At 37.9% G+C, this 25,642-nt stretch overlaps 2 protein-coding genes and 2 non-coding genes across 4 annotated transcripts in view; 2 read left to right on the forward strand and 2 right to left on the reverse strand.

Annotated features, from left to right (window-relative positions):
• LOC134661158 (LHFPL tetraspan subfamily member 3 protein) overlaps positions 1-16,682 on the forward strand; it is a 33,052-nt gene extending 16,370 nt beyond the window's left edge. Inside the window, exons 2-4 of the mRNA XM_063517111.1 lie at positions 10,988-11,086; positions 12,299-12,445; positions 16,499-16,682. Coding sequence (XP_063373181.1) covers positions 10,988-11,086; positions 12,299-12,445; positions 16,499-16,677 — 425 coding nt within the window. The 3' untranslated portion in view covers positions 16,678-16,682. The remainder of the gene's footprint in view (positions 1-10,987; positions 11,087-12,298; positions 12,446-16,498) is intronic.
• Positions 16,683-19,231: 2,549 nt separating this feature from the next.
• Positions 19,232-25,642, reverse strand: part of LOC134661480 (electron transfer flavoprotein beta subunit lysine methyltransferase-like) — a 47,795-nt gene continuing 41,384 nt past the window's right edge. The window contains exons 3-5 of the mRNA XM_063517593.1: positions 20,850-20,980; positions 20,340-20,518; positions 19,232-19,375 (exon numbers count right to left, since the gene is read on the reverse strand). Coding sequence (XP_063373663.1) covers positions 19,232-19,375; positions 20,340-20,518; positions 20,850-20,980 — 454 coding nt within the window. The remainder of the gene's footprint in view (positions 19,376-20,339; positions 20,519-20,849; positions 20,981-25,642) is intronic.
• On the forward strand, positions 20,746-20,817 carry Trnaa-ugc (transfer RNA alanine (anticodon UGC)). The gene has a single exon. It is a non-coding gene; the product is annotated as a tRNA-Ala (tRNA).
• Positions 22,270-22,388, reverse strand: LOC134662250 (5S ribosomal RNA). Its single transcript, XR_010098052.1, has one exon. It is a non-coding gene; the product is annotated as a 5S ribosomal RNA (ribosomal RNA).

A 25,642-nucleotide genomic window follows, 5' to 3' on the forward strand; every position in this document is an offset into this window, starting at 1 on the left:
CAGTAGATACTTAGTTACGCAGTGCATCAACTAGGTAGCGCATCGCATCAAATGTGATGGCCCGATGGTAAAAGTGGGGCGGCCAACAATGACAGAAGTTCGTGAGAACTCATTATACAACCGAGCATAACTCCGTTATGAAAGACATGCCCGTTTGGGTTTACCAAATTGTATTATGTGGATTATCTGATTAAAGAATTTGATTATATGTTGTAGCACATGTACTTAGCTCTCGCTGTGAACAGTGATGATGATGGTGAGATTTAGGGCAGAGGTCAACTTGCCTCTTTCGAGTTTTTCGAGAAATCTCTGTTTTCATAACCATCCTAGTCAGAACCGAAACAAAAAGACGTTGTCCAAAGTAGTAGTAGTAGTAGTAGACGTCCAAAAGTAGTTGGAACTTCAAATCAAAGTTCTTATACATATAATAGTCAACGGCGCGTTTCTAGCATTTTGCACATGGGTGCCATTTAAGTTTTGTTACTCAGGCCAAGCAATTTCTTAGGATTAATACTGATGAAGAATTTGTACATACTTCAACTTAGTACCTCTTATAATGTTATGTTATATGTACGCAAGTACTATTTATATGTTGTAAGTATAAGAATTAACATAAGTACTACTTACTCTTCTAAAATTTTGGTATGCTGATAAAACCTAGCCAAGTCTCCAATTCATCTTAAAGTAATAATCTACTTATCTTAACACTGATTTAAACTTTCACGATTTTTACACATTATTAATACAACGGGACTTAATCGCGTATCTAAGTTTTAAGATTTACCTCCGACGTTTCAAGGACGGCGTTGTCCCCGTGGTCTACTTATCTTGTCTACAGAACTTAACACCCATTTAGATCTTAAATATTTTGTGAGTGAAGTCGATTCGTATTCTTTATATTGAACTTGGCTTTTTGTTGAAATACATCTTACTTATCCTCCTGAGACCCAGAAGCATTTGTTTTGTTTTTGAATTTGGAACCCTTAGTAAAGCTTTGGATTCCTCCGAAAGTGGTGCCGTCATATAGCGGCCGTCTCCATACAAATACTACGACATCCATATTTAGCCGTATAATTTAGTATGGAGATGGCCGCTATATGACGGCACCGCTTTCGGAGGAATCCAAAGCTTAACTCAATGAAATTGCAATGAAAGTCCAAAATATTTTTGGAATATGTACAAAAATCGCAGGGTCTTAGAAGGTTAAATACAACACGCACGATTTGCACGCCCACTCCGCATTTGCTTTTGTTTTTTTTATAGTTTGTTTTTTTTGGCATTGGGTCAATTTCTGAACACGATTTTTTTTCTGTCCGAGATGAAAATCGCGGGTTAGCATCAGGCAATACTTACCAATTTTTTTTTACATAAAGAAGTCACACTTTCACACCGAGTTCCATATGAATTCACTGATTAGTTGGTTTTTAGAGTACACATAAAAATACCCAAAGGCTCAAATTACTACTCCCGTGCCCTGTCCGGAATCTACTTTTGAGCATAATGAAAAATCCTACGAAAAATTCTACATTAGTATCACTAATTTAGTGTCAAATACTTAAACTAGATGATATTTACTATCACTGAGCACATATACTATTAACTTCATTGTGGTAAATAACTCGTGATCGATGTTTAAATTTTGTCCGAGCGCGCGAGTAAAATTTCGTCGGCAAAACTCAAAGGGCTCTGACAGCCGACGTTTGTATTTGAACCGCCTCGTGTCCCGCCTCACCTGTACTGGCAGTATTCGGCTGTCTCTCAAAGCAAGCGGATGTAAGTCAAGCCGCGGCGTGTTCGAGCAAATCGCGTAAGTATTTCGGAATCCGGGTGGGCGACAATTTTTTTCTAATTTCGATGCCCCTTATAAATTTTATTTTCCACATAGCTTTTCAATAGCAATTGTCATATTTAGGAGCCCTTTATGTATCTTTATATAAGCGATAACATAACAGTTTGGTCAAACACGATTTAAATTTTTGGCGAATTTTTTTATTACGAATTCTAATTTCCGTGCCCTAATTCCCATAACAAATTTACCTAAAACAGCTGATTAAGTGGCACGGGAATTAGAAAGTATTACATATATTGTCAACAAATCTTTTATTGGGGGCACTGTAAGTTAATTGGCAATGTTTACGTCATATTATTATTACTTATATATATTGGCATTGAATATATATTATATGTAATAATAATACGACGTATATCTTTCTATTTTACATTTAAGGAAATCTTAAAGAATGCACAAAAATCTGTGAATAGTTTTTTAGTATAAGTACTATAGTACTTACATACAGGATCGACCCGAATAACCCGGGCAATTTTAATACGTAAGGTAAGGTGGGGTAAGACGACACCGGTGTAAGACTATCACTTGTATGGAATCCTTGTACTGTTAGTCTTGCCCCACCTTACCTTATTCATTGATCATATTATAACATTAAAATATTATATAAACATAAAACTATTTCTGGAATGATTACATATTATGTATGTATGTATGTATAAACTCTTTATTGTACAAACACAAAACACAAATTTATGGCACAGGATAGGCAGTACAAAGGCGAACTTATCCCTTTAAGGGATTTCTTCCAGTTAACCTTTGAGTAGATGAGAATTGATGAAGAACGTAGACAAATATAGCACTGAGTACAATAGACTAGAGGAAAGTCAATAAAATTATAAAAGAGGGCGAAGATAAATAATATAAGATAAAAATTAGAAGTAACAATATTTCAAATATAAAGAATACCTACGTTATATATAATAAATATAAAATATATATATATAAAATATCTATAGTCACGAACAAGTTAATTCCGGTCCGATAGCCACAGCTTTTTTAACTGCCCCTTAAGCGACGCAACGGACTGCGATTGCCTTAAGGAGGGAGGCAACTCATTCCAAAGTTGAACAGCTCGTACTGCAAAAGATTTACCATACGCACGAGATTTGTGATGAGGTGTTGCCAGTGCAAGATTGGTACTCGATGGAAGGCGATGGCCACTACCATCTGCCAAAAACTTGAATTTTTGTAAGAGATAGAGAGGAGAAGAAGGAATAAAAAGAACATTAAAAAGAAGAGAAAGAATGTGCAGATCCCTGCGACGGCGGATGGGAAGCCAATGAAGTTGAGTACGAAATAGAGAAACATGATCGTATTTCCTTAGACCAAATACAAATCTTATGCACATATTCTGCAGGCGTTCAAGCTTGTCAAGCAGTTATATTATAATACCTGTACCTAAGGTTATATGAAACAAAATGAATCACATTTGCAATGTTTTGTTTTTGTAAATTTGACAGCTGACAGCGTATGCCGTATAAAGTTTAAATATCTGGGAGACCGAGCTTTGCTTGGAAAACATATAGGTACCTACCTACCTAAAAACTCAAAAATGCGCGTTTTTCCAGAGATAACACCTACCTAGATAGATTTTTCACCCCAGAAAACCCTCATATATGATAAAATTTCATCGAAATCGTTAGAGCCGTTTCCGAGATCCCCGAAATATATACAAGAATTGCTCGTTTAATAGATTAGTTGTTATAAATTAGCTTTTCTAATACAAGAAAAATTAAATATATCCTATTCTTACTATATTATAAATGCGAAAGTATCACTGTCTGTCTGTCTGTTATCTCGTCACGCTTAAACCGCTGAACCAATATCATGTTGATGATATTTGGCATGGAGATAGTTTGAGGCCCGGGGAAGGACAAAGGATCTGGGGACACGGCAGTGCCGCCGCCAAGTCGAGCAAAACAAAGTGGCACGGTCAAAATAACATTTAATTTGAACATGTAATCTTAGAATTAATGCACTTTAAAATCCCTTAGTTTTGTCACTGACACAATCACTCACGATCATCATTATTCTAAGGTACTTCTAGCATACCCACAAGTTCCAAATTTGAAACGTAATTAGGTTTAAGCTTTTTAAGCCAAGAAAAATCTAATAATACTGCAATATTAGTCACGTTCTAAAGATCTAATAACTGCATAAATAAGTTTGTAATCCTATAGAAATATATGCGATAACAAATTTACCTTTTAGTTCTTACAATTAGTAGGGAAAGTAAAGGTACACTACGATGTACGATGTGAGTATGAATAAAGATGTATATAGTTATGATATGTGTATACATAGTATCAGTATGGTATGGGTATGATTACCTGAAAAGAAGGACAGCCTACAAAAAGAGATGGGATCCTATCAAAAACATTACATGTAAAAAGATGCAAGTCTCGCAACGCAGTTCTTCTACTACAAAAAAAGTTTTGAGATGTAATGTGAAACCAAGTCGGTTATTTTAGACAATGCCAGGGGGGTATTAAAACCGTAATACTATTAGATACCTTATTAGGGTTCCGTAGCCAAATGGCAAAAAACGGAACCCTTATGGATTCGTCATGTCTGTCTGTCTGTGATAGTCTTACCCCGGTGATAGTCTTACCCCACCTTACCTCATATGTGGTTAAACAATTGTATGTGTTATGAATTTATGAAGGCAGCATATTCGATTTCTTCAGATTAACTTACACAATAACTTCTTCTCTCTGTGCCCCTATTTATTTCTTAGTATCATTTCCTATACGGCCATAAAGCAGATCATACACCTTGTACCTATCTACATGCAGATACATAATGACACTTTTTAATGAATAGTTTTGTATGTAAGGCGGACATGTTTACGCAACTACTCAAAGTATTGTTTTGAAATATATATATTTTACTAAGAAAGAGAGATTAGTTGCCATTAAAATCAAGGAAACTATTAGTCAAATACGTAGTTTTTAGTGTATCATACTTTCGTAGATTTGTCGTCCGAAACTAAAATTAAAGTAGATAAATATGTTCGATGCCGCTTCAGTATGGTTGAAGTATATTATTGTAGATTAAAATATACATAAATAATAGTTTTAACTACCAAAATAAGCTAAGAAAACAATTCCTGTGCCATGTTCTAATTTCCGTGCTAGTAAAATCTAATTCCCATGGACACACTAATTCCCGTGCCCTGACCAAAATTTTAAATTGAAATAACTTTTATAGTTTTATGAATATTTTTACCCCATAAGAAAATTAATGTTTATTATATTTTTTATCAAATTATCAGCATATTTTTTTTGTGTAATGTTGGTATTTCAAAATTCCATGGGAATTAGACAAAAATGCTCGTTTGGTGAAATTGACCCCATTAGAAATAAGGTAAATCTTGATGTGTCTTTTAATTGAAAAACACATTTTAAAAATAAGTTACGGCAAATATGTAACAATTATGAATCTAATACGATCATTTATATTCTTCTGCTTTCATAAGTAATAGTTTTTGATTTTTAAAAAGCGTTTTTTAATTAAAAGACATGTCAAGATCGCTTACCTTCTTGCAAGTTCTTTCTAATGCTAAAAAAAACGAACTACCTATAATTGGTCGCTTGCGCAAGGAGGCAATCCACCAATCAACACCGATTAATAGGTGTAATTGCAATTGGACTGTGAAATCGCATCCGACGGACGCACTTTCCAAGTATCTAGGCTCCTAGGTTTAACTTTAGTAGTCACCTCTAGTGTTGATTATATAAATGAATAGGAGTTTGTATGGTATGGAAAGCTAGGGATATGGGCCTATAGTTTCATAATAAAATTACTGTCTCGTGAGACGAACTCACGGCCTCTGGATCTGCAAAAATCTTGATTGTTTCTGCTTAAAAAAAATAAAGACGCCTAGTCTTAGTAAGATGGCATATAGTCGAGAATTTGGGACCGGTTCCACCGTGGCGGGGCCCGGGGTGGCCTATATAGGGGTTCAAGGCGTTAGCCCGGATTGCTCAAGACGGTTCGAATCCGGCCTTCACCATCATCACTTTTTAGGGTTCCATAGCCAAATGGCAAAAAACGGAACCCTTATAGATTCGTCATCTCTGTCTGTCTGTCTGTCTGTCTGTCCGTCCGTCCGTATGTCACAGCCACTTTTTTCCGAAACTATAAGACCTTATACTGTTGAAACTTGGTAAGTATATGTATTCTGTGAACCGCATTAAGATTTTCATACAAAAATAGAAAAAAAAAATTTTTTTGGGGGTTCCCCATATTTAGAACTGAAACTCAAAAAATTTTTTTTCATCAAACCCATACGTGTGGGGTATCTATAGGGATAGGTCTTCAAAAATGATATTGAGGTAATGAGGTTTCTAATATAATTTTTTTCTAAACTGAATAGTTTGCGCGAGAGACATTTCCAAAGTGGTAAAATGTGTCCCACCCCCCCCCCCCCCCTCCCCTGTAACTTCTAAAATAAGAGAATGATAAAACTAAAAAAAAAATTAAATCTACATTACCATGCAAACTTCCACCGAAAATTGGTTTGAACGAGATCTAGTAGGTAGTTTTTTTTTAACACGTCATAAATCCCCTAAATACGGATCCCTTCATGGGCGAGTCCGACTCGCACTTGGCCGCTTTTTTCTTTAATATAATTATGACATCTAAGTCCATATGTTTTTCTTTTGCATGATGGGTGAAACTTTTAATATTCATGTTGTCATAGCATAGTAGACTGTATTTATAGTTGTAGTTAGGTAAGTACTTTCTCACGCATTCGAACATCAGAGCTAATGCTCTAGTAATCAGTAAAAACTAATTCCACCACTAGATAATCCGACTCTGACCACCGCGTAGAAAGTATAACTCTCTAGAGAGAAAACTGTCGCTTTTCTAACTGGCGAAGAAACCTGATCGGCGCATATCGGAGATAATATACCTGGAATACCTAGATCGGTAATGTAATGGCCTTGGCTCATTTCATGTGCGTGCTAATGACCTTGCTAATGTCATTAGCACGTCAGGTCATGTTATGTTGGAGCTCTTGATTAGAGTTAGATACTTCTGTTTAAGTATAATACAAAGTAAAGACAGTACAGTCAGCAAATAGGTGCTAAGCGGACGAAGTGTTCAAAATGATCTTGACGCGACTTTATTGTTAATAAAATAAGAGCGCGTCAAAGTAATTTTGAACACCTCGCCCGCTTAGCAACTTCTGCTGCTGACTGTACGTTTGAGGGCCGATTTTACGACGAATTACGACGCTCTATTTCGTGTGGCTCCCTTCGATAATTCGCATTTCGCCGTTTTCCACCGATTTTCGAGTGACGAAATTGAGCGATCCAAATTCAAAAATCACCTCCAGTATTAAATTACGGGGTCTGCAAACCACGGTTCGCGAAATGCATGCAGCTTTGATGCAGCTGTTTAAAATACAATATTCGGGTAATACGTTTTTCAAAAAAGAAAAAATTGAGTATAAGAAAGATAAAAAATTAAAATACTTACCATGAACTAAAGATTTATTCCTCTGGTTTAGAACAGGAGTTAACAACCTTTTTTTATCCCGGAGAAAAATAGGGGCAGATCACGGGATTCACGGGACGTCCGAAGTTTCGAGATCAAAGTAAAATAAGTTCAAAATGCGAAGTTTCCGTACTTCCATTTATTGGAGTGACAAGATAGTGATAGTGTCCGTACCTACACACTTCAAAGTTCGCAGCAGGCCTTGTTCCTAACAGTGAAACATAACATAACTTTTACTTTTTCCACTGCCCTAATTACTAACAAAGCTTTTAAACTATAATTCACGCTTCACGGTGTAGTTACAATTATTTCGTCACACTTCACAAATACCGCATGTCACGACCATGTACCCATATGCCTACCTATGTTACTCCAATCGCTCGCCCACGTGCGATGTATTTTTTCTTTATTATTTCCGTTATTATAATATGGAGTTTAAAGGGGACCTCTAACATATAGGTTCACTGGGATGACGCCGGGGTGTCTCCCAGGGGCATCCGTGAATGGGCGATGCAATTGGGCCCTGTATCAGAAGAAGCGCGATTTAGTCAATAAAAACTTAGGTAATGCCCCTCTAATGGTAAAGTGGCCTATGGATGCTTGCAACTCGTTCTATTCAAAAATCTCAGGGCATACCTATATATAAAAAAATTCTTCTTCTTCTTTTCGTGTAAAGGGATCAAATATATAAAAAATAAATTTTATAGTAAACTCACAGTACCTAAACTCATTTCTTGAAGAAAATGAAGAACCCCATATTTTAGTCCTTCAAGACAACATCGGCAGGGAGTTTATTTCACAGCCAGAGCGTCTGAAGAAAAAAACTCTTTTTAAACCTTACAATGCGTTCTGAGGTCATGTAACATTGGTTTTCCGACAGCTTGACTCGTATGCGCTCACGCAGTGTGTCATACACAACTGCGTATGCCGTGGACTATGGTGCTTCTTTCACTTTTACGCTGAGCAAATTGGTGCTTCCGCATCCGTTTACTTGATTTGTGGTGATCAACATAATTGTTCTTTTTACTTCGTCTTCTGGAACAACTTTACCTGTGTTTATTTGACTGTGATTTCTGTGAAGCACGCTCCAGAGGGATTCGGCTACCTGGAATTTGGGCGTTCCCAGTTCCCAGGCTGCCCAAAGCGGATTAAGGGACGTCACATATAATACTCTCGAATTTCTTCGCGAATGTATCCACACTAGTACAAATTATGCTAGTGGTAAAATAAAATTATAATTCATTCACATCACATCACACCTCTCGTATCTTCTCTAGAATGGGCCCGTATCTTTTTTCTTTAATTCTTGATTTCGCACCTGCAAGAAACTTTAAATTAATACAATGTTTTAATAACTGCAAGTGTACCTGTCTGTATGCGAGTTTAAATTCCCACAGCGACCACGGACCGTGACTTAATGATGTGGACGTGATTTTTAATTACGTAACATTTCGCAACGTATGCTAATGACAACATAACTGTGTTTATGTGATTTCTTTAAGTTTATTTGTAATTTGGGGTTACGAGTGCATTTGTGCAACCGTGAATACGTTATGAAGGAGGAGATCTGTGATCATGTTGTCAATATATTCCACTTTTCCTTCACCTACTGTGACCTACCTCAATCATAAAAACCAAGGGTTCCTTACAAATTTAACAATTATATATTTTTTTAATTATTTATGAATCACAAATTTATAGTTTTTAGATTTTCCCTGTACTTGTAGTGTAAGACGATATTACTTGCCAAATTAAATTAGATTGGTGGAGATATTTATTTACTTTTTGATTGGAAGTTAATAACACCTATTATTGATACGCATTGATCTGCGTACCTAAACGATTCACTGTTGACAACACATAAAAACAACTTCCCATGTGAACAAAATGGCTGTTACAAATTAACTAAGGCAGGTTTGATCGTTTCCTACGCAAAAGAAAGTGTTTACCATGGCTACGCTAATAACGCATTGTCTGCTATAGGAAGTACAACTACCGTTATGTATTGTTGTAGGTAGGTACATACTTTTGTGATAATTGTAATTGGTATGAACAACAATGTGTTATTGTTTTTTTGTTGCGTTTTGTGCTATTGTTAGTATTCTTAGTAAGGCTACTAAGTAATAGCAATTATCAGTAATGTATAGGTACTGTGTCCTGATAATGTTCCTATTAGCACATAACTAAACTTAAAATGTATTTATTTGATAACTACTGTAACTATGTACTCTAAATACTTAACTTAACGACCACAATCACTATAGTAAAAAAAACATGCCTAATTATTAGGTAAGTAGGTTGCATAATTGTAATTTTTTACTGCGTTTGGTTTTTTCAATCAATGTTGCCGACCCCTGCCGCGCAATGAGTTTCTTACACTTATTATTTGGAAATCAATTTGCACTTAAAAATCATACAAACTGTCGAACCGTGAATTAATTTCCATATTCACTGATTCAGAACATTTTCCCTTTGTTACTTTCGTCGACGCGGCGCTGCCGCCTGATCCGAATAATTGCTAAACACTTTCGAAGCAAATTGCGAGCGAGAAAAGTTATTTGATGACAAAGATGACATTGCAGCTGCTCGGGTTTCTTTTCTTTATTTGTTCTAAGTTGTACAGTCGCCTCCAATAATATGTGCCTTCGAAGGCCGCAAAAATATGTGACACGCTCCTATGGCTCTACAAATAAGATAATGTCAAATATTTTTGCGACCTGCGTTGTGTAACATATTATTGCAGGTAAGGTGACTGTAGGTCTTATCAAGTACCTAGGTAGTAGGTACCTACTGTTAAATAACTGAAATAATTTGGCACGGCCAGGAAGGAGTTAATTGCTGGTTAAGTTTTAATTTTCAACGAACGATGTACGTACGGGTATTTATACTTTATAGTACTTATAAATAAAGTATTTTTATAGTTTCCTTATGGTCGGTATTACCTTTCCATTTGCCCGGAAGAATATTATTTAATTTTACTAGTGCTTATTAATTTAGCCAGACAATATTGATTACTATACCTAATAACAGTTTTGAATGATCCACGGTTGTTTCATTTCACTAGACTTATATCGACCGGGATATGAATCGAAATGAATCGCGTCGAAATATCGGGAGCTCGAAAACAATACAAAAGGTAATCACGGTTCATATCATATCCCGATCGATATAAGTCTAGTACTAGACCTAATTGTTGATAAGCATGAATTAAAATCTTCTTTTTGCCGTATCTTCATAACATCACGGGACAGGACGTGACGACTGCCTTTACACGCTCTCCAAACCAATGAAATACCTATGTAATTTTAACTTAAAACTATCTCAACTAGATTTAAGTAGATATTTATCTGATTTTTATTGCATGATACTAGAGATGGGCCGAATATACGGTAAGTATTCGGTATTCGGCATATTTTTCAACGTTTGTATTCGGCCGAACGAGTGTCAAGTCAAGTAGCGGTACCTACTGATAATTCCACACTTAACGTTAGATGTCGACTACGAAATATATAACTCGTGTTTTGGTAAGAAAACTGATGTATGAAGTTAATAGGTACCACTCTTTCTTTACTTATATTTCTCTATGATTGTATTAAGATTATATTCTTATCTTTGTTTTTTTTTTTGTTACAGCGGCATGTATGATCGCGGGGGTGTGCGTGTACCCCGCCGCGTGGGGAGAACCGGCCGTGCAGGAGACATGCGGGCCTACGGCTGACCAGTACAATATAGGTACATTTATACACTACACCACTGATGTACTGTGGTGTATATCATTTCATCTACCCCGACTTAAAGGATGACTCACGTTAGACCGGTCCGAGATCGGGCCGGTGCTTAGTTTTCTATTAAAAGCACCACGTGAATCACGTGATCACCGATCAGCCGGGCCGTCATAGAAAATGACATGTCGGATGTTGGACGCCTCGTCACGGGCTGAACCGGTCTAGCGTGAGTGATCTTTTAGGCCCTTTAGCCCTTCAAATGGCGGTCGGATCGAAAAGCAGTAAACTGGTGGCCCACCACACACGGGTCGATGCGAAAACCAGTAAACTGTCGGCCACCAGTGAATGGTTAATGAGGTATTGCCGTATTTAGAGGTGAAATTGAACGCATTTAAGTATAGTTACTATCTTCTAGCGCCCAGCCCAAAATTAGGTAGCTTAGACAAGGATAGCATACCGGAAGAAACACAGAAACACTTGGTATAAAATTTGTTGGTAAGGACCATTCATTCGGGAGCGACCGCCGAGTCCGAACTATCTTGATTTATAAGAAATTGTTTTGTTAAATAAATTGTATGTTAGGTCTCTTTTAATGATTTAATCTTAAAAATAAAAGTCTTAATTTCATAATTAACTAGCAATTACCTCCAATCATCAGTTTGTTTTATGGTGGTAGTCAGGTTTAACAAGGAACCTGGAAAACTGTCAATCTTCCGGAGTTTGATTAGGTCAGGCCAAATGTTATTATAATTTTATTGCTATATTCAAATAGCGTATTTAACGCTGATTAGGTATAACGATATGTGATTTAATATATTTCCAAACATAGAAAAGCTTAAATCGACGATTTTGTAAAATTATTTTAAGCTGCGCTGACCACCCATCGGGGCTCCGCCACGTGACTGCTTTTGCGCAAATCCGCGGCGCCACTTGACTACTTTTCGCGTTTTCGCTGGCGCCACTTGAAGGGTTAGGGACTATTCGCCCGTGCAGGGAACTTGTGGATGTGGACCCATAGCTGACCAGATTGCTGCTAAGTATCTACTATTTTCCGGAAATCGTTTTTTCCAAGTTTTTTCCATTTTTCAAAAGCTTATTTTCCTGATAGCATTTTTAACCTATTCCACGACGAGCGAAGCGAGGAGCAGTGTGTTAGATAAACTGCGACCAAAACAATGCGCCAGAACATATTTTGTCATACTTTTCTGTGACATTCCAGGTCGCTGCCACATCCGCTGGGCCTACCTGCTCGCCGTGATCGGCTGCCTGGACGGCATAGTGCTGGCCGCCCTCGCCTTCATACTCGCCACGCGCCATGTCAGGCTCCAACCTGACAGCCATTATCCACCTCCGTCTCTCTATAAAGGTGTGTATCGTTTATTCCAATTTCTTCGTGTGCAAAATGAGTAGATCGATCCGATAACAAACAGAAACAAACGGCAGGTATGGTATAATGGTACGCTCCGGTTACGGCTTTACATGCTCGCCACACATCATCAGACGCTAAACTTAAGTGCTTCACACACCTTACTGAATTCAGTAACTGACGACAGGGAGGCGATAGCATTAGACATGCTTTATACCATGCCTCGGCCACCAGAACGTGCTACAAGCGTTTGACGCATGGAGCTTGGCATTAGCGTCCGTCGAGCATGCGTACGTTGTTCTGTGGTGAACCTCAGGTTAGGGAGACCCCACATTAGCGTCTCTTAAGCGTCGGCGTCTAGTCAGTAACGTGGCTATACCTATGGAAAACGGTAAGTATTGCTGCGCAGTGCAACATTTTGTTGAGCCTCAATCCTCTCTAGGATTCGTCCTAGAGAGCAGATACTTATATTAGGCGACTTTGACGCGAGAGTTGGGCGTGACTTCGAGACTTGGCCAAGTTTCTTGGGAAGGCACGGTGTTGATAACATGAATACCAATGGTCAACTGTTGTTATCTCTTTGTGCAGCGTCTCTAACGTCTAGTCAGTGGCTATATGGAAAATGCGTAGTGCAATATTTTGTCGAGCAGCAGCCATAAGTTGATTAGACGCCGACGCTCGGGAGGCAAGCATTCTTGATAAATTTCCACACTCTAAGCAACTCTAAGTATGAGTCTTACGGCCCCCGGACGGCCTCCAAACTAGGACAAATCCGAGGAAACCCGGACGGATGGCAGCCCTATAAGATGATCTAGGTACACAATGTAAACTCAAAATATATCGCCGTAAACGGGTGTTTCCGGTATAGCAAAGTATAATTAGATAAATATTACCTCAAAATACCAGTTTGGACACGCGTCAGGAGGCCAAGTTCGCTGGTGGAGAAATCCTCCCATCGATTAGACCGCCGCAACCGTGAAAATATCATCAACAAGTCGTTGAACCCGCGAGATGAAAGTATTTTAACATTATTGCTAGTTAACAGTAAGGTGCAGTGAAATGCCATCAGTCTGGAGTTTTATGCTGATTTTCTACCGTTTCAATGTGATGATAACATAGTTAAACCTAATAATATACAGTGTGTGGCCTACAACACGGGTGAAAAATTAAAACGTAGATTCTACTCCTCAAACTAGACAATGTTTGTTCAGCGACTTTTAAAAATAACTTGTGGTTTGTATTTTAAAACACTTTAAACTTTATTCGAACACGCAATGTATTACGAAATTGATTATGCCTGTACGGTGACAAGACTGACGGGCAATGTCAATTAGACGGAATTTAAAGTACATTGAAAATATTATTTAGTTTGTTTGAAAAAGGGACAATTTTAAGACTACATAATTTCAAAAAGTTGTTGAACAAAAGTTGTATTGTTTGAGGAGTAGAATCTACGTTTTAATTATTCACCCGTGTTGTAGGCCACACACTGTATTGGCAATAAAGATGTTTGACGTTTTAATTATTTTCAACAAATTCTTGATTTAGGTACTTTACTAACTAGGTACTTACTTAGTACACATTACTATTTCCTTAGTTTCCTATTTTTATATTTTTCAATGTTTTGAAACGGCCATCAAGTGATCTAAAGGGCAGTGACGTCACCAGCATAGCATTAGGTACAGATAATTCAAGTAAGTAAAAGAGCTTATCCGATATCCGAAATAGCCAGGATTTATTTTTTGGAATAGGTATTACAACAATGGGAATACACAATATAAAGTCTTTAATTAACAACGGAAATACGAATTAAGCGCGCGCATTGTTTTGATGAATCCATCGTTACGTCACAGTTCCACCCTGATTCCTGTCACGGCAGCGGCCATGACTACGAGTACCTAGACTAAATAATACCTTCAGTTAGATACCCTTATTATTATTGTAATTAAGTATAAGTAAAGTCCTTAATTAACACCGGAAACCATTGTTTTGATGAATCCATCGTTACGTCACAGTTCCGCCCTGATTCCTGTCACGGCAGCGGCGATGAGAGCGAGAACTATAGGCACTATAACACATCATACTCATAATATTAGGCACCTTGAAACAACTGAGTTAGATACTTAATGGATACTGTTTTTATATTTGTACACGACTAAACACGGGAACGCTTTAAATTATGCACTTTGGCAATTTTCGTCCAGGTAGATATTTGCACAGATAGAAAAATCCTTTTCATCACACACATCTTTCTTATTTATTTGTAAAGATGTGTCTCGCCGAGTTTGTTGCCGGTCCCATATTGGGATACCCTCCTCCAATTGAGGGGGGATTTAAATCTTCTCGATGCAGAGGTGTAGGGATGGAGCCGGTGTAGCTTTATTTGACGTTCATAAGCGCATTGTAATATTCCTACTTGAATAAAAGTATCTTTTATCTTATCTTGCTCGAAAAAGATCTTATTTCATGCACGTACGTGTATCTACTAAATGACAAAGGCCTATATTGTACCCGCGAGAGTTATGGATTGTTACCTCTACCTAACAAAAGAGCTCAGAGGGCCCACCACGAACACCTTCCAAATCGCAAGTTGCGGGGATCTTTCTCTTCGTAATTCATACTGGAAGTACTGGAACGAGTTCCCTCGGCCCCGTACGAAACGCCGGCTGTCCGTCCGTCTGTCTCATGAATTATTTAATATGCTAAACTACTTAACGGCAACACACTGCAAGAGTTTTGCAATTATACTACCAATATATATACTGTTATTCATGGAAATAACTTGGTGTGTGAGATGTTTTATATCGATTGTATCTAATTTAAAAATATAGCAATCCTATTTTTTTATTACCGAAAAAAATGTTTGAGTTTTTGAGTTGAGCTTGGTTAAAAATGACAAAAAGTATATAATTATTAGGTCGTGGCTCATCGTGAATTTGTGACATTTACAAAATGGTCCATTATGAAATGGTTTTCAAAAGGCCTTGCAGATTTGCATAAATAGCGCAAATTAAGTGGAAATACAGCTAATTTAAAATTATTGTGGTCTTCATTAGTCTTAAATCACAGACGATCTAATTAACTGACATAAATATGCAAATTAAAATGTTATAAAATATATTAAGCTACATTTGTGAGAGTTAATTTTGTGTGCAAATTAAATCAATATGGCGATGATTGCACCGTTATAGATATTAATTTCGCCATGTTTGGAAGTTTGTTGGAGGAGGAATTATGCAGTTTTCTATTTATAGCTTATTATGGTAGAAATCGTTATCATTTTTACCGTTAAATATAAACGAAAATCCTAAAAATATAGGATTACTACCAAAGTGCATTCAGCATCAAGCTCTATGAAATTCTAAATATCTAAGTATTATAGTCTCTCGTAATATTAAAAGAACCCGCAGATCGGCTCTATGTAATGTCTCCCGGCAGTCACGTTCCCTAATTAAGAACCAACAGGAGCTAAGATTTAAATATTTTAGGTAATATACCTACCCGTCTCCCTAACGGAAGCGGCTCCTAAAACTAGTGCGATAAGGACAAGGCGAAAAATCCTGCGTAAAAATATCAAAAATCGAGGTTTCGTACTCGACTGTTTCCTCCTCCAAATCTTAACCAATTGTAACCAAATTTGCAAATCTAAATGATTATGACATTATCTGTGTCGGACCGTTTTGATTTTTTGACTAATTGATGTCAGTTTTGAATAGCACGCCTCTCATTGCGGCATAGTCAATTAGGCCATTTTGGCCATTTTTGAAGGGCTCTAGCGCCTTAAAAAACAAAAATATCAAAAAAAGCAAAACGGTCCGACACAGATATTGACAATATTAATCTGTGTTGAAAAAATCATTGCTCTAGCTTTAAAACCCACGGAGGAAACAGTCGAGTACGTTTGTATGGAGAAGTGACCACTCCTGTTGGCTCTTAAAAGAAAACCGATGCTAGTTTTTCTTTTTTAACATCCTTAAGCGCATTTATAAGCCAATTGTAGAATAAACTTTCTTTATCTTATCTTTATATCTAATCTAATATTGTCTGTTCCAGGTGAAGTCAACAATGCCTACGTAACGGACGCAGCGTCCGTGGCCTCCCGCAAGTCGCTCGCCCTGCAGCCCGTGCTACTCGTCCCACACGCCCGAGCGAGGGACCTGGACAGCTACTCGCACTACTCACAGCGCTCCAAACACGGCTACGCTAATACCATGCACAACTACCAGCTGTAACAGGACCTGTATCCAACTAAAACTATTATTCCTACTCTCAGAAATACTCGGAATCATTTAACAGCACCTACGAGCCCTCCAGCCCGTACTACTCGTCCCACACGCCCGAGCGAGGGACCTGGACAGTTACTCGCACTACTCACAGCGCTCCAAACACGGCTACGCTAATACCATGCACAACTACCAGCTGTAACAGGACCTATATCCAACTCAAACTATTATTCCTACTCTCGCAAATACTCGGAATCATTTAACAGCACCTACGAGCCCTCCAGCCCGTGCTACTCGTCCCACACGCTCGAGCGAGGGACCTGGACAGTTACTCGCACTACTCACAACTCTCTAAAGTTGCCGTCATTAGAACTTGCGAACTATGTAAACAAACAATGTAACTTTGTTTTGTGACTGTTTCTCCTTGAATTTTCACACTACCCCATCAAACACAATTCAAACTATACACATATACACTATTGAAACGGTCCGTTGCGTAAAATACATAAATATATAACTGTATCTTGGATATTTAATTAAAAGTTTAAAATGGTTTCATAAGTTAGGTTATTAGGACCTGATGGAATGACGTTTTTGTTTCTTTTAAATTCTACAATTGTCTATGATAGGTAGTGTTGTGACTAAAGTTTGTGATATAAACCCGTTACACACTACCCAACTTACGCTCTGTACCTACCGCCGCGGTTGTAAAATACATCAATACATCATTCTTAAGTACCAATTTGTCTTCTGATCGTGATTAAACAAATTAAAAATAAGTAACTACTTGTTTTTTAATTTTGGTATTTTATTACTCGATATGGTTTGACATTAGTAAAGTAGTAAGAGTCTTGCCCATTACTAGTAAATTCATCATTCAGAGACAATTTCAAAATGGCGGTTTGTTTACATAGTTCGCAAGTTCTAATGACGGCGAGTTTAAACACGGCTACGCTAATACCATGCACAACTACCAGCTGTAAAAGCCTTCCAACTAACTAGGCAGCTCTCGGAATAAACGCTTTATAGTTTACTTTACACAAACACAACTAAGGTAGCAAAACTAATAGCGAAGTATGGTGAGAAAAGGCATATTAAGCTACATATCCTACTGGTGTGCTTGCAGCTGCCTTACGCAAGAGACAACATTATGTTTATGTACTTTTAACTTAACTATCACCTTTAACAAACCTTACGACTGGGCTGTGGGCTCAGTTGCGAGACGTCAACACACCCGAAGGGCAATCCGGACTCAATTTATTCTTACGGAATAAATTCAACAAATTCTTGCATAGCAGCGCCACCTAGTTTACGATTAGAGAGTAAAACTTAAAGCGTCGCCCGCCAGATGGCGCTTATATAAGTTATTTTGTAATTATTTTTCTTAATGTAGGGGAAAGTGAGTTTTAATAAATTTTACAATACATAGACATTATCATGAAATTACTGACAGCGTTTCATTGGCAAACATTCTGTTTTTATTAAATTTATTTATGAAGAATACTTGGCGACCGGCGCGCCATCTAGTTTCACATGATGATATTTTCTATGGAGTAATATTTTATTAGTACTCAAGACTCTGTTATTGTACTTATTATTTAAGTTTTACAGCTAATGTGTAGTGATAAATGATAATGAATGATGTACATAATTTTATAAATACCAACAATTGGTCTATCGTTGTATAAAAGTACAAAAAGATATTACATTTTATATTTTTAAAGCATAATCTTAATATTTTTATAAAACTATGACATTTATGTACTTCAAAGGTAGACAAGTTGTGTTTCTCCTATAAATCCTATTATCTTATACATATATTACCGTCCCATATTTTATAAATAATAATAAATTAATTTTAACTTAACAACGAACTTACAACGAATGCATTTGGTTCACGAAATGCATATTTTTTATAATGTATATTAATATAAGTACATAAATAAAGTAAGATAATTTTAGTTTTTTGTATTATTTTTCCTCGAGTCGTAATCCCGTATAGAATATTTTATAAGGTAAATCAGCCCTGATATATCCTAATTACACTCTTTAGATCCATACAGAATGGACTATTTATAGAATAAAACACAAGGAAGATTGTAACTAAAGTATTATTTTCCCAGATATATTAAATAAATTACCTAAGGAATTAGTACACATTTTAGAAAATAGAAAATCATCGCAACTCAATAAAATTCTAAAGGAATATTTCACAAATGATAATGCTCTGGCAAATATACTGGCAAACAAACGAAAATAAACCTATTAGTTAAATTAAGAAAAGTAGATATTTACATTTCGAATTACTCAATGTATTATTAGGTAACATCAAAACGCGAGTTTTAGTGACCGCGCACATAATCTCATACTAGAGATTTTGCACACAAATGTATGTAGATTTAAGTACTTTTTTAGCGAAATAAATAGATTTAATTTTTTTTTAAATATCCAGCTGCTACAGCGAACCCTTGATTCTACACAGGCTTTTTCAACATAACATAACTACATGTAGGTATCCTAATAGAAACACTCTTTTTAGATACATAAGGAAGATAGTAAAGTATCATTTAATATCGAGTTGCCACAGCGTGGTGTCCGCGAACCCTCGATTCTCCAAGCAACTGTTTGGCGGCAGCTTGTAGGTGGCCAGTCGCCTCAGTCCGCTGCGGCGCGTCAGGCCGCGCCGACCCGGGTCGCCTATTAGGACCTGAAATATATTTATTAAACTATTAAAATAACATATATAGCTGGTCAACCAAATCTTGTCAGTAAAAAAAGGCGCGAAATTCAAATTTTCTATGGGACGATATCCCTTTGCGCCTACATTTTTCAAATTTGCCGCCTTTTTCTACTGACAAGATCTGGTTGACCAAGTATATTTATTAAACTTTATTGCACAAATTTAACAAAAAATGTTTGCCTTAAGGCATTTTCTATCAGTCCACCATGAGCTCAACATTCTCATCAACCAATCAAAGAGCGATTCAGCGAACTCCGTGTCGCCGACGACTAGTATGTCGCAGGGAGGCTTGTCGCCGTTAAGGTTGGCGGCACTTTAGTATTTAAAAGTAATTACCGTGGTGCCTTTTAGCGTCATGAGCCAATCAAACAGCGCCTCAGCGAACTCCGTGTCGTAGAACATGTCACCGACGACTAGTGTGTCGCAGTGAGGCTTGTCGCCGTTGAGGTTGGCGGCACTTTAGTATTTTAAAGTATTTACCGTGGTGCCTTTTAGCGTTATGAGCCAATCAAACAGCGTCTCATCTCAGCGAACTCCGTGTCGTATGATAGAACATGTCGCCGACGACTAGTATGTCGCAGGGAGGCTTGTCGCCGATGAGGTTGGCGGCACTTTAGTATTTAAAAGTAATTACCGTGGTGCCTTTTAGCGTCATGAGCCAATCAAACAGCGTCTTAGCGAACTCCGTGTCGTAGAACATGTCGCCGACGACTAGTGTGTCGCAGTGAGGCTTGTCGCCGATGAGGTTGGCGGCACTTTAGTATTTAAAGTAATTACCGTGGTGCCTTTTAGCGTCATGAGCCAATCAAACAGCGTCTCATCTCAGCGAACTCCGTGTCGTATGATAGAACATGTCGCCGACGACTAGTATGTCGCAGGGAGGCTTGTCGCCGATGAGGTTGGCGGCACTTTAGTATTTTAAAGTATTTACCGTGGTGCCTTTTAGCGTTATGAGCCAATCAAACAGCGTCTCAGCGAACTCCGTGTCATAGAACATGTCGCCGACAAGTAGTGTGTCGCAGTGAGGCTTGTCGCCGATGAGGTTCGCAGCACTGGTTGTTAAAGAAACTCCGTTGAGGGACGCGTTGATGGAGGTGGCTTCTAGGGCGTCTGTAAGTATAATTTATGGTGTAATTAAGTCAATTACCTATAATAATAAAAAAACTATGCGTCTACGGTAAACGAATCAGTGTTCTAATTAAACGCAAGTAGCAAACAATCGAATGCCCCAGCTAAACAAACAACGCCACCTATAATAAGCTTAATAAGCACGAAAAATAAGCGTGGAGAATAACTGTCAACACAACTGAATACCTATTTTGAGCTTGTACTCAACAGGGGATGTAGCTCAGTGGTAGAGCGTTCGCTTTGCATGTGAAAGGCCCCGGGTTCGATCCCCGGCATCTCCAACTTTTTGTAATTTTTTTTTCTTTTTACTTACATAGATCGATGTCATTGGCCAATACACTCTTCGCTTTCATTTTTGCTGCTGCAATGGCTCCAGCTCCACAGCCACATCCTAGGTCCAAAACTGTTTTGTTTTCGACGATTTTAGGATTATCCAGTATGTATCTGCAAAATAAACAAGCGCTTTTGATACGAATATTGAACACATAATAGATATAAGTGAAAATGTTGAGTAAGGAATAAAAATAGAATGTAAAAATAATCACTATCATCACTACATAGTATAAAACAAAGTCGCTTCCCACTGTCTGTCTGTCTGTATGTATGCTTAGATCTTTAAAACTACGCAACGGATTGTGATGCGGTTTTATTTAGTAGATAGAGTGATTCAAGAGGAAGGTTTATGTATAATTTGTTAACCCGTGCGAAGCCGGGGTCGCTAGTAATTTATAAAAATGTAATGTAAAAATATTTCTGGGTTGGTAATGGTTACAAATAGCTTTGAATATAGCGCCATCTATTGATGATTGATATTAATACGAGGCGAGTTACTAAGCAGAAGTAGTAGTTTTCTATTCGCCAAAAGATGGCGCTATAAAAGTTACGACTATTCCACAATAGATGTCAGCCATAACAAGCATCAGGGTAGTCGGTGGACTCGGTGTGTCTCACTCCGCGATTTCGTCGCTTTGCTACAGGTAGCTAAAAGTACATCCGTTCGGCCCCAATTTTGGGGAAAGCCATAAGCCGCGCGTGGCGCTGTCGCCACCTAGCGGCCATATCTGTGCTGGTCGTAAAAGACGCGTTTTGTTAGAGAGTGAGTCTTCTGTACTTAGTACTATTATTTTATTCTGTGGCAATGTTGGGATTACGGGGAATATGTAATTTTTGAGATTTATTTAAATTTTAAATAGTTACTCTAGCTAGCATTCAATTGAAACACATTTTTTATTACTAATTATTTGGTCGTTGTGCGCAGTTGGATCTCTACTAAAATTAGAACGAACTAATTATGTCTAATTTATACAAAAACCTATGTAAAAATCAGAATGTACCTAATTTATTAGTTTATTTAGCGCCAACACAATATTCCAATTACCAATATAACTAGCCACCCTGAGAACTGTGGCTTCATTTATTTTTCAATCAGTTTCGAGTTTTAAGAGGTCAACTAGTGCTGGTTTTTTAAAGTCACGGAAGGAGTCTGAAACTGAAATAATGGTCATGCGAAGTAAAGTAACTGCTAAGTTGATAAATAAACGTCAAGGCCCGCTGAGAGTTTTCCGGGTTACCTAGAAACACTAAATTTTACCATTGTTTTATCTTGAATGTGGTGTAGCCATGTATCATAAGTGTTCAAATTTAAGTGAAAAAAAAAATCATCTATCTATCCAATCCAAAAAATATTTACCAAGACTTTTTCCGAAATAAGTATTGAAAAAGTAAACAAAAAAAGCCAACGACACGAGGTGTTCCCAGGCGGTCACCCATCCAAGTACTGACCTCGCCCGACGTTGCTTAACTTCGGTGATCGGACGAGAACCGGTGTATTCAACGTGGTATGGACGTTGGCGACAGGGTAAGCAAAAATTCTATACACAACAAAGTAGTACTGTAAATGTAAAGTTGTGAATCGATAATATCGATATTCTTCATTCTCTAGCTCTACTCGTAAGTACTGTACTTAAATGTAGGTAAACCAACAATCTCTACTCTCTTCTTTGCATAATGTCAATAACAGCTATTCAGAAACAGCTGTCGGATTTAATAGGTGTACCATTAATTACCATTATTAAGAGTAAAGGACAATGTTTGGATCTGCCAGTCTGTTTCGCATGGTAGACATTGTAGACAATATTCAGAAAATAAGTACATACAGAATGTAATTTTCATAATTTTCATACACGTACAACTTCTACCTATACATACGTATCGAAACCTATGGCAACTAGGTCGAGTTTCAAATTTTACACTCGCCTCTGAATTTCCTTGAATTTTGATAACCTAACTAACACTAGGCTGAAACTACTTGAAACGAACGCCTACCTCAGCTGTCAGCCTGTCACCCGGCCGCCCCCGACCTATATTCAGATTTTCTCTGAACTGAAGCTTTCTCAGAACCAGCTGGCAATGTTAGGTATGCATGAGCCTGAGTGCTAATTCCGTGAAACCTAATTAGGGAATGCACTTGGAAATTTGCATGTACCTACTACCTAGCCTACTGTACGTACTGTACTAATAGATAGCTATAATTATTCTCTTGGAAAACGTTTTCAATTTGTACAAGAGTTAGCTGAGTTAGTGATGTAACGAAAAATATACTGGATCCTGGTTTATTATTATTAATCTATATTAGGGAAGGAAATTTACCCAATGCCCAGAGTCAATGTAACGTAATATATTGGCAAGGTGCGAAGTCGGTGGAGGGGGAAGTGGCGCTGATCGTCACAAACACAGGTAATCTTATGGAATGTCCGACATGACATTAGTACTAGCGGCAGCCGCTTGAACTAATTTTACTCCATAAGATTTAACGTAGAAAGTCCGACAAAATGAGGGCAGCACCAGTCGTGCACCTAGCGAATACCTATATTAGGTACCTATATATATATATATATATATATATATATATATATATATATGTCGGCGACGGATGGTCCCGATGGCGGTGGGCGCGTGGGGGTAGTACCTAGATGTATTACTTCACAGCCAAAATAGTAGGTATGCTACCAACGCATGAAATAAACATCCAGATTCGTTAACCATACTAGTGCCTACTATAATTCAGTACTAAATAATCAAAACAACCAATCACTATTCCAAAATTATTTGAATCAAAATAAAAAGATCACATGAAACCGTTCAAATCTTTATTTTACAAAAGTAAGCTTCTAATGGCACATAAGAAATCAAAATAACACTTGGAATAAAACACTTAGCTAAACGGTTAAAGAACGTGAGAATCTATAAGCTTTCAGAATAATCCTTCAGGTGTAAGCCTTAGGAACGTAGCGAATTAGGCACGAGCTTGGCTAACGTCCGATCTCTAGCGCGGTCCGATCAAGAAGAAGGAAGCCAGTTCCCGCGGCGGAGCCAACCGCTCCCGCCTCCAATTCAAGTTGGTAAACCTGCCTGACCAGTCTACCAACATAACGACAAAAATGCCTGCCCGTGCCTACGTTCACTCAAGATAGGTACACATCTTGACGTTCCAAAGCCTTCTACCTGTCATTTTAGTTCAACAATACGCCAAACATTGCTAATCGATTTTATACAGGCGTCTAACTATGAACTGTAATGCTGCAATACGTCTTTCTGGTGTCTCGCTCCGACACGGCCATCCTGCGTTACACACGTCCTCGTGTGTGGGTGTATGCATTTGATACTGAAACAAAACATACAGCACAGTATCTCATCGCTCGGTCATTCCTGACCAACAATTTGGGTCTCACTCAAATTACTATTAAAATCAAACTTTGTCATCAATCAAACCAGAAAAAATAATTGTTCAAAATTACTTTAACAATCCTCAATTCTCTAGTCAAAAATAGTCCATCGAGCAACGACTAAATAAAAATACTCGTCGGTAATCATCGCCGCTATCTAACGGATACACTCCAATAATCATCGCCTCCATCTGGCGGATACTCTCAAATTTATGTGAAAACAGAACAATCCCAAACATCAAGAACACAAATCACAACAGCTCTAATTCATTGCTCGACAGTATCACTACCATTGTCGTCAATATCAATTTACGGGGAAATTATCTGGCATAAAAAAAAAAATTGGTCATATGTGATCAAAATTTTTGTAAGACATCTTAAAATAAATAACATTCTGAATTGATAGTTCCAATTTTACTCATATGAACACAGTACATAAACGGGAATTCATTTTTAACAAAACAACACCAGTCCTTCGGTGCATTGCCTGTCCTTCGGCAGATACCAGACCCTCGTCAGAAGTAACCATCTCAGCCGCGTAAGTGCTACTCCTCGCAAAGAGCATTCTGCACATAAAAAGCAGACCACGTGCACATCTTACATGCTCCGGCACTTCTGATGCGGTCACTAAAAAAATAACCCAGTCCATCGGGCATACTTTCAGTCCATCGAAAGCAAAACAGTATTGCCCAGTCCATCGGGCGTGCCTTCAGTCCATCGAAAGCATGACAGTATTGTCCAGTCCATCGGGCGTGATTTCAGCCCATACGAAAGTACAAGCTTTCAGTCCGTCGAAAGCAAAACAATGTTAACAGTGAATTCCAAAAAAAAGAAAATAAAAACAGGTCTTTAAATCATGTTACTCAGAACCATTGGTACTATCAGCGTCAACTAATCAACTGAAACTGATTATTACTGATCAAAATCACTAAAGATAGCTTTCTTCTTTAGCTTTAACAACAGAAACTCGCTCAAGACTTCTATGCAGAAGTAAAACATCTCAAAATAATCCCAACGAAATGGGAACTGCTCACCAGCTTAATAAAGTATGATGCACGCGACCAAGTCAAAGGTGGTGGTGGTGAGGTCCAACCCAAGCACGGAGGCTGATCCTTTCCGCTTGCCGTTGCCGTTGCTGGGGCAGATTGCGAGAGACACGATGTGGTTCAACATAGCTGGCTGTTACTGAAATCATCATTTGCACGGTATCAGGTTTATCATGTATGCAGGCTAAACTCAACAGGTTTATGAAATGCAAGGTAGCAGACACAAAAAAATATGTTTCCAATGTATACGGGACTTCAAAAATCTCAGAATAAAATTTAAACTTCAATGAGTGCGTTTTATTTAATTCCATGAACAAACAAACGCGTGTTCCAAA

This window comes from Cydia amplana, chromosome 2 (genome assembly GCF_948474715.1).
Source record: "Cydia amplana chromosome 2, ilCydAmpl1.1, whole genome shotgun sequence".
Classification (NCBI taxonomy): Eukaryota; Metazoa; Arthropoda; class Insecta; order Lepidoptera; family Tortricidae; genus Cydia; species Cydia amplana.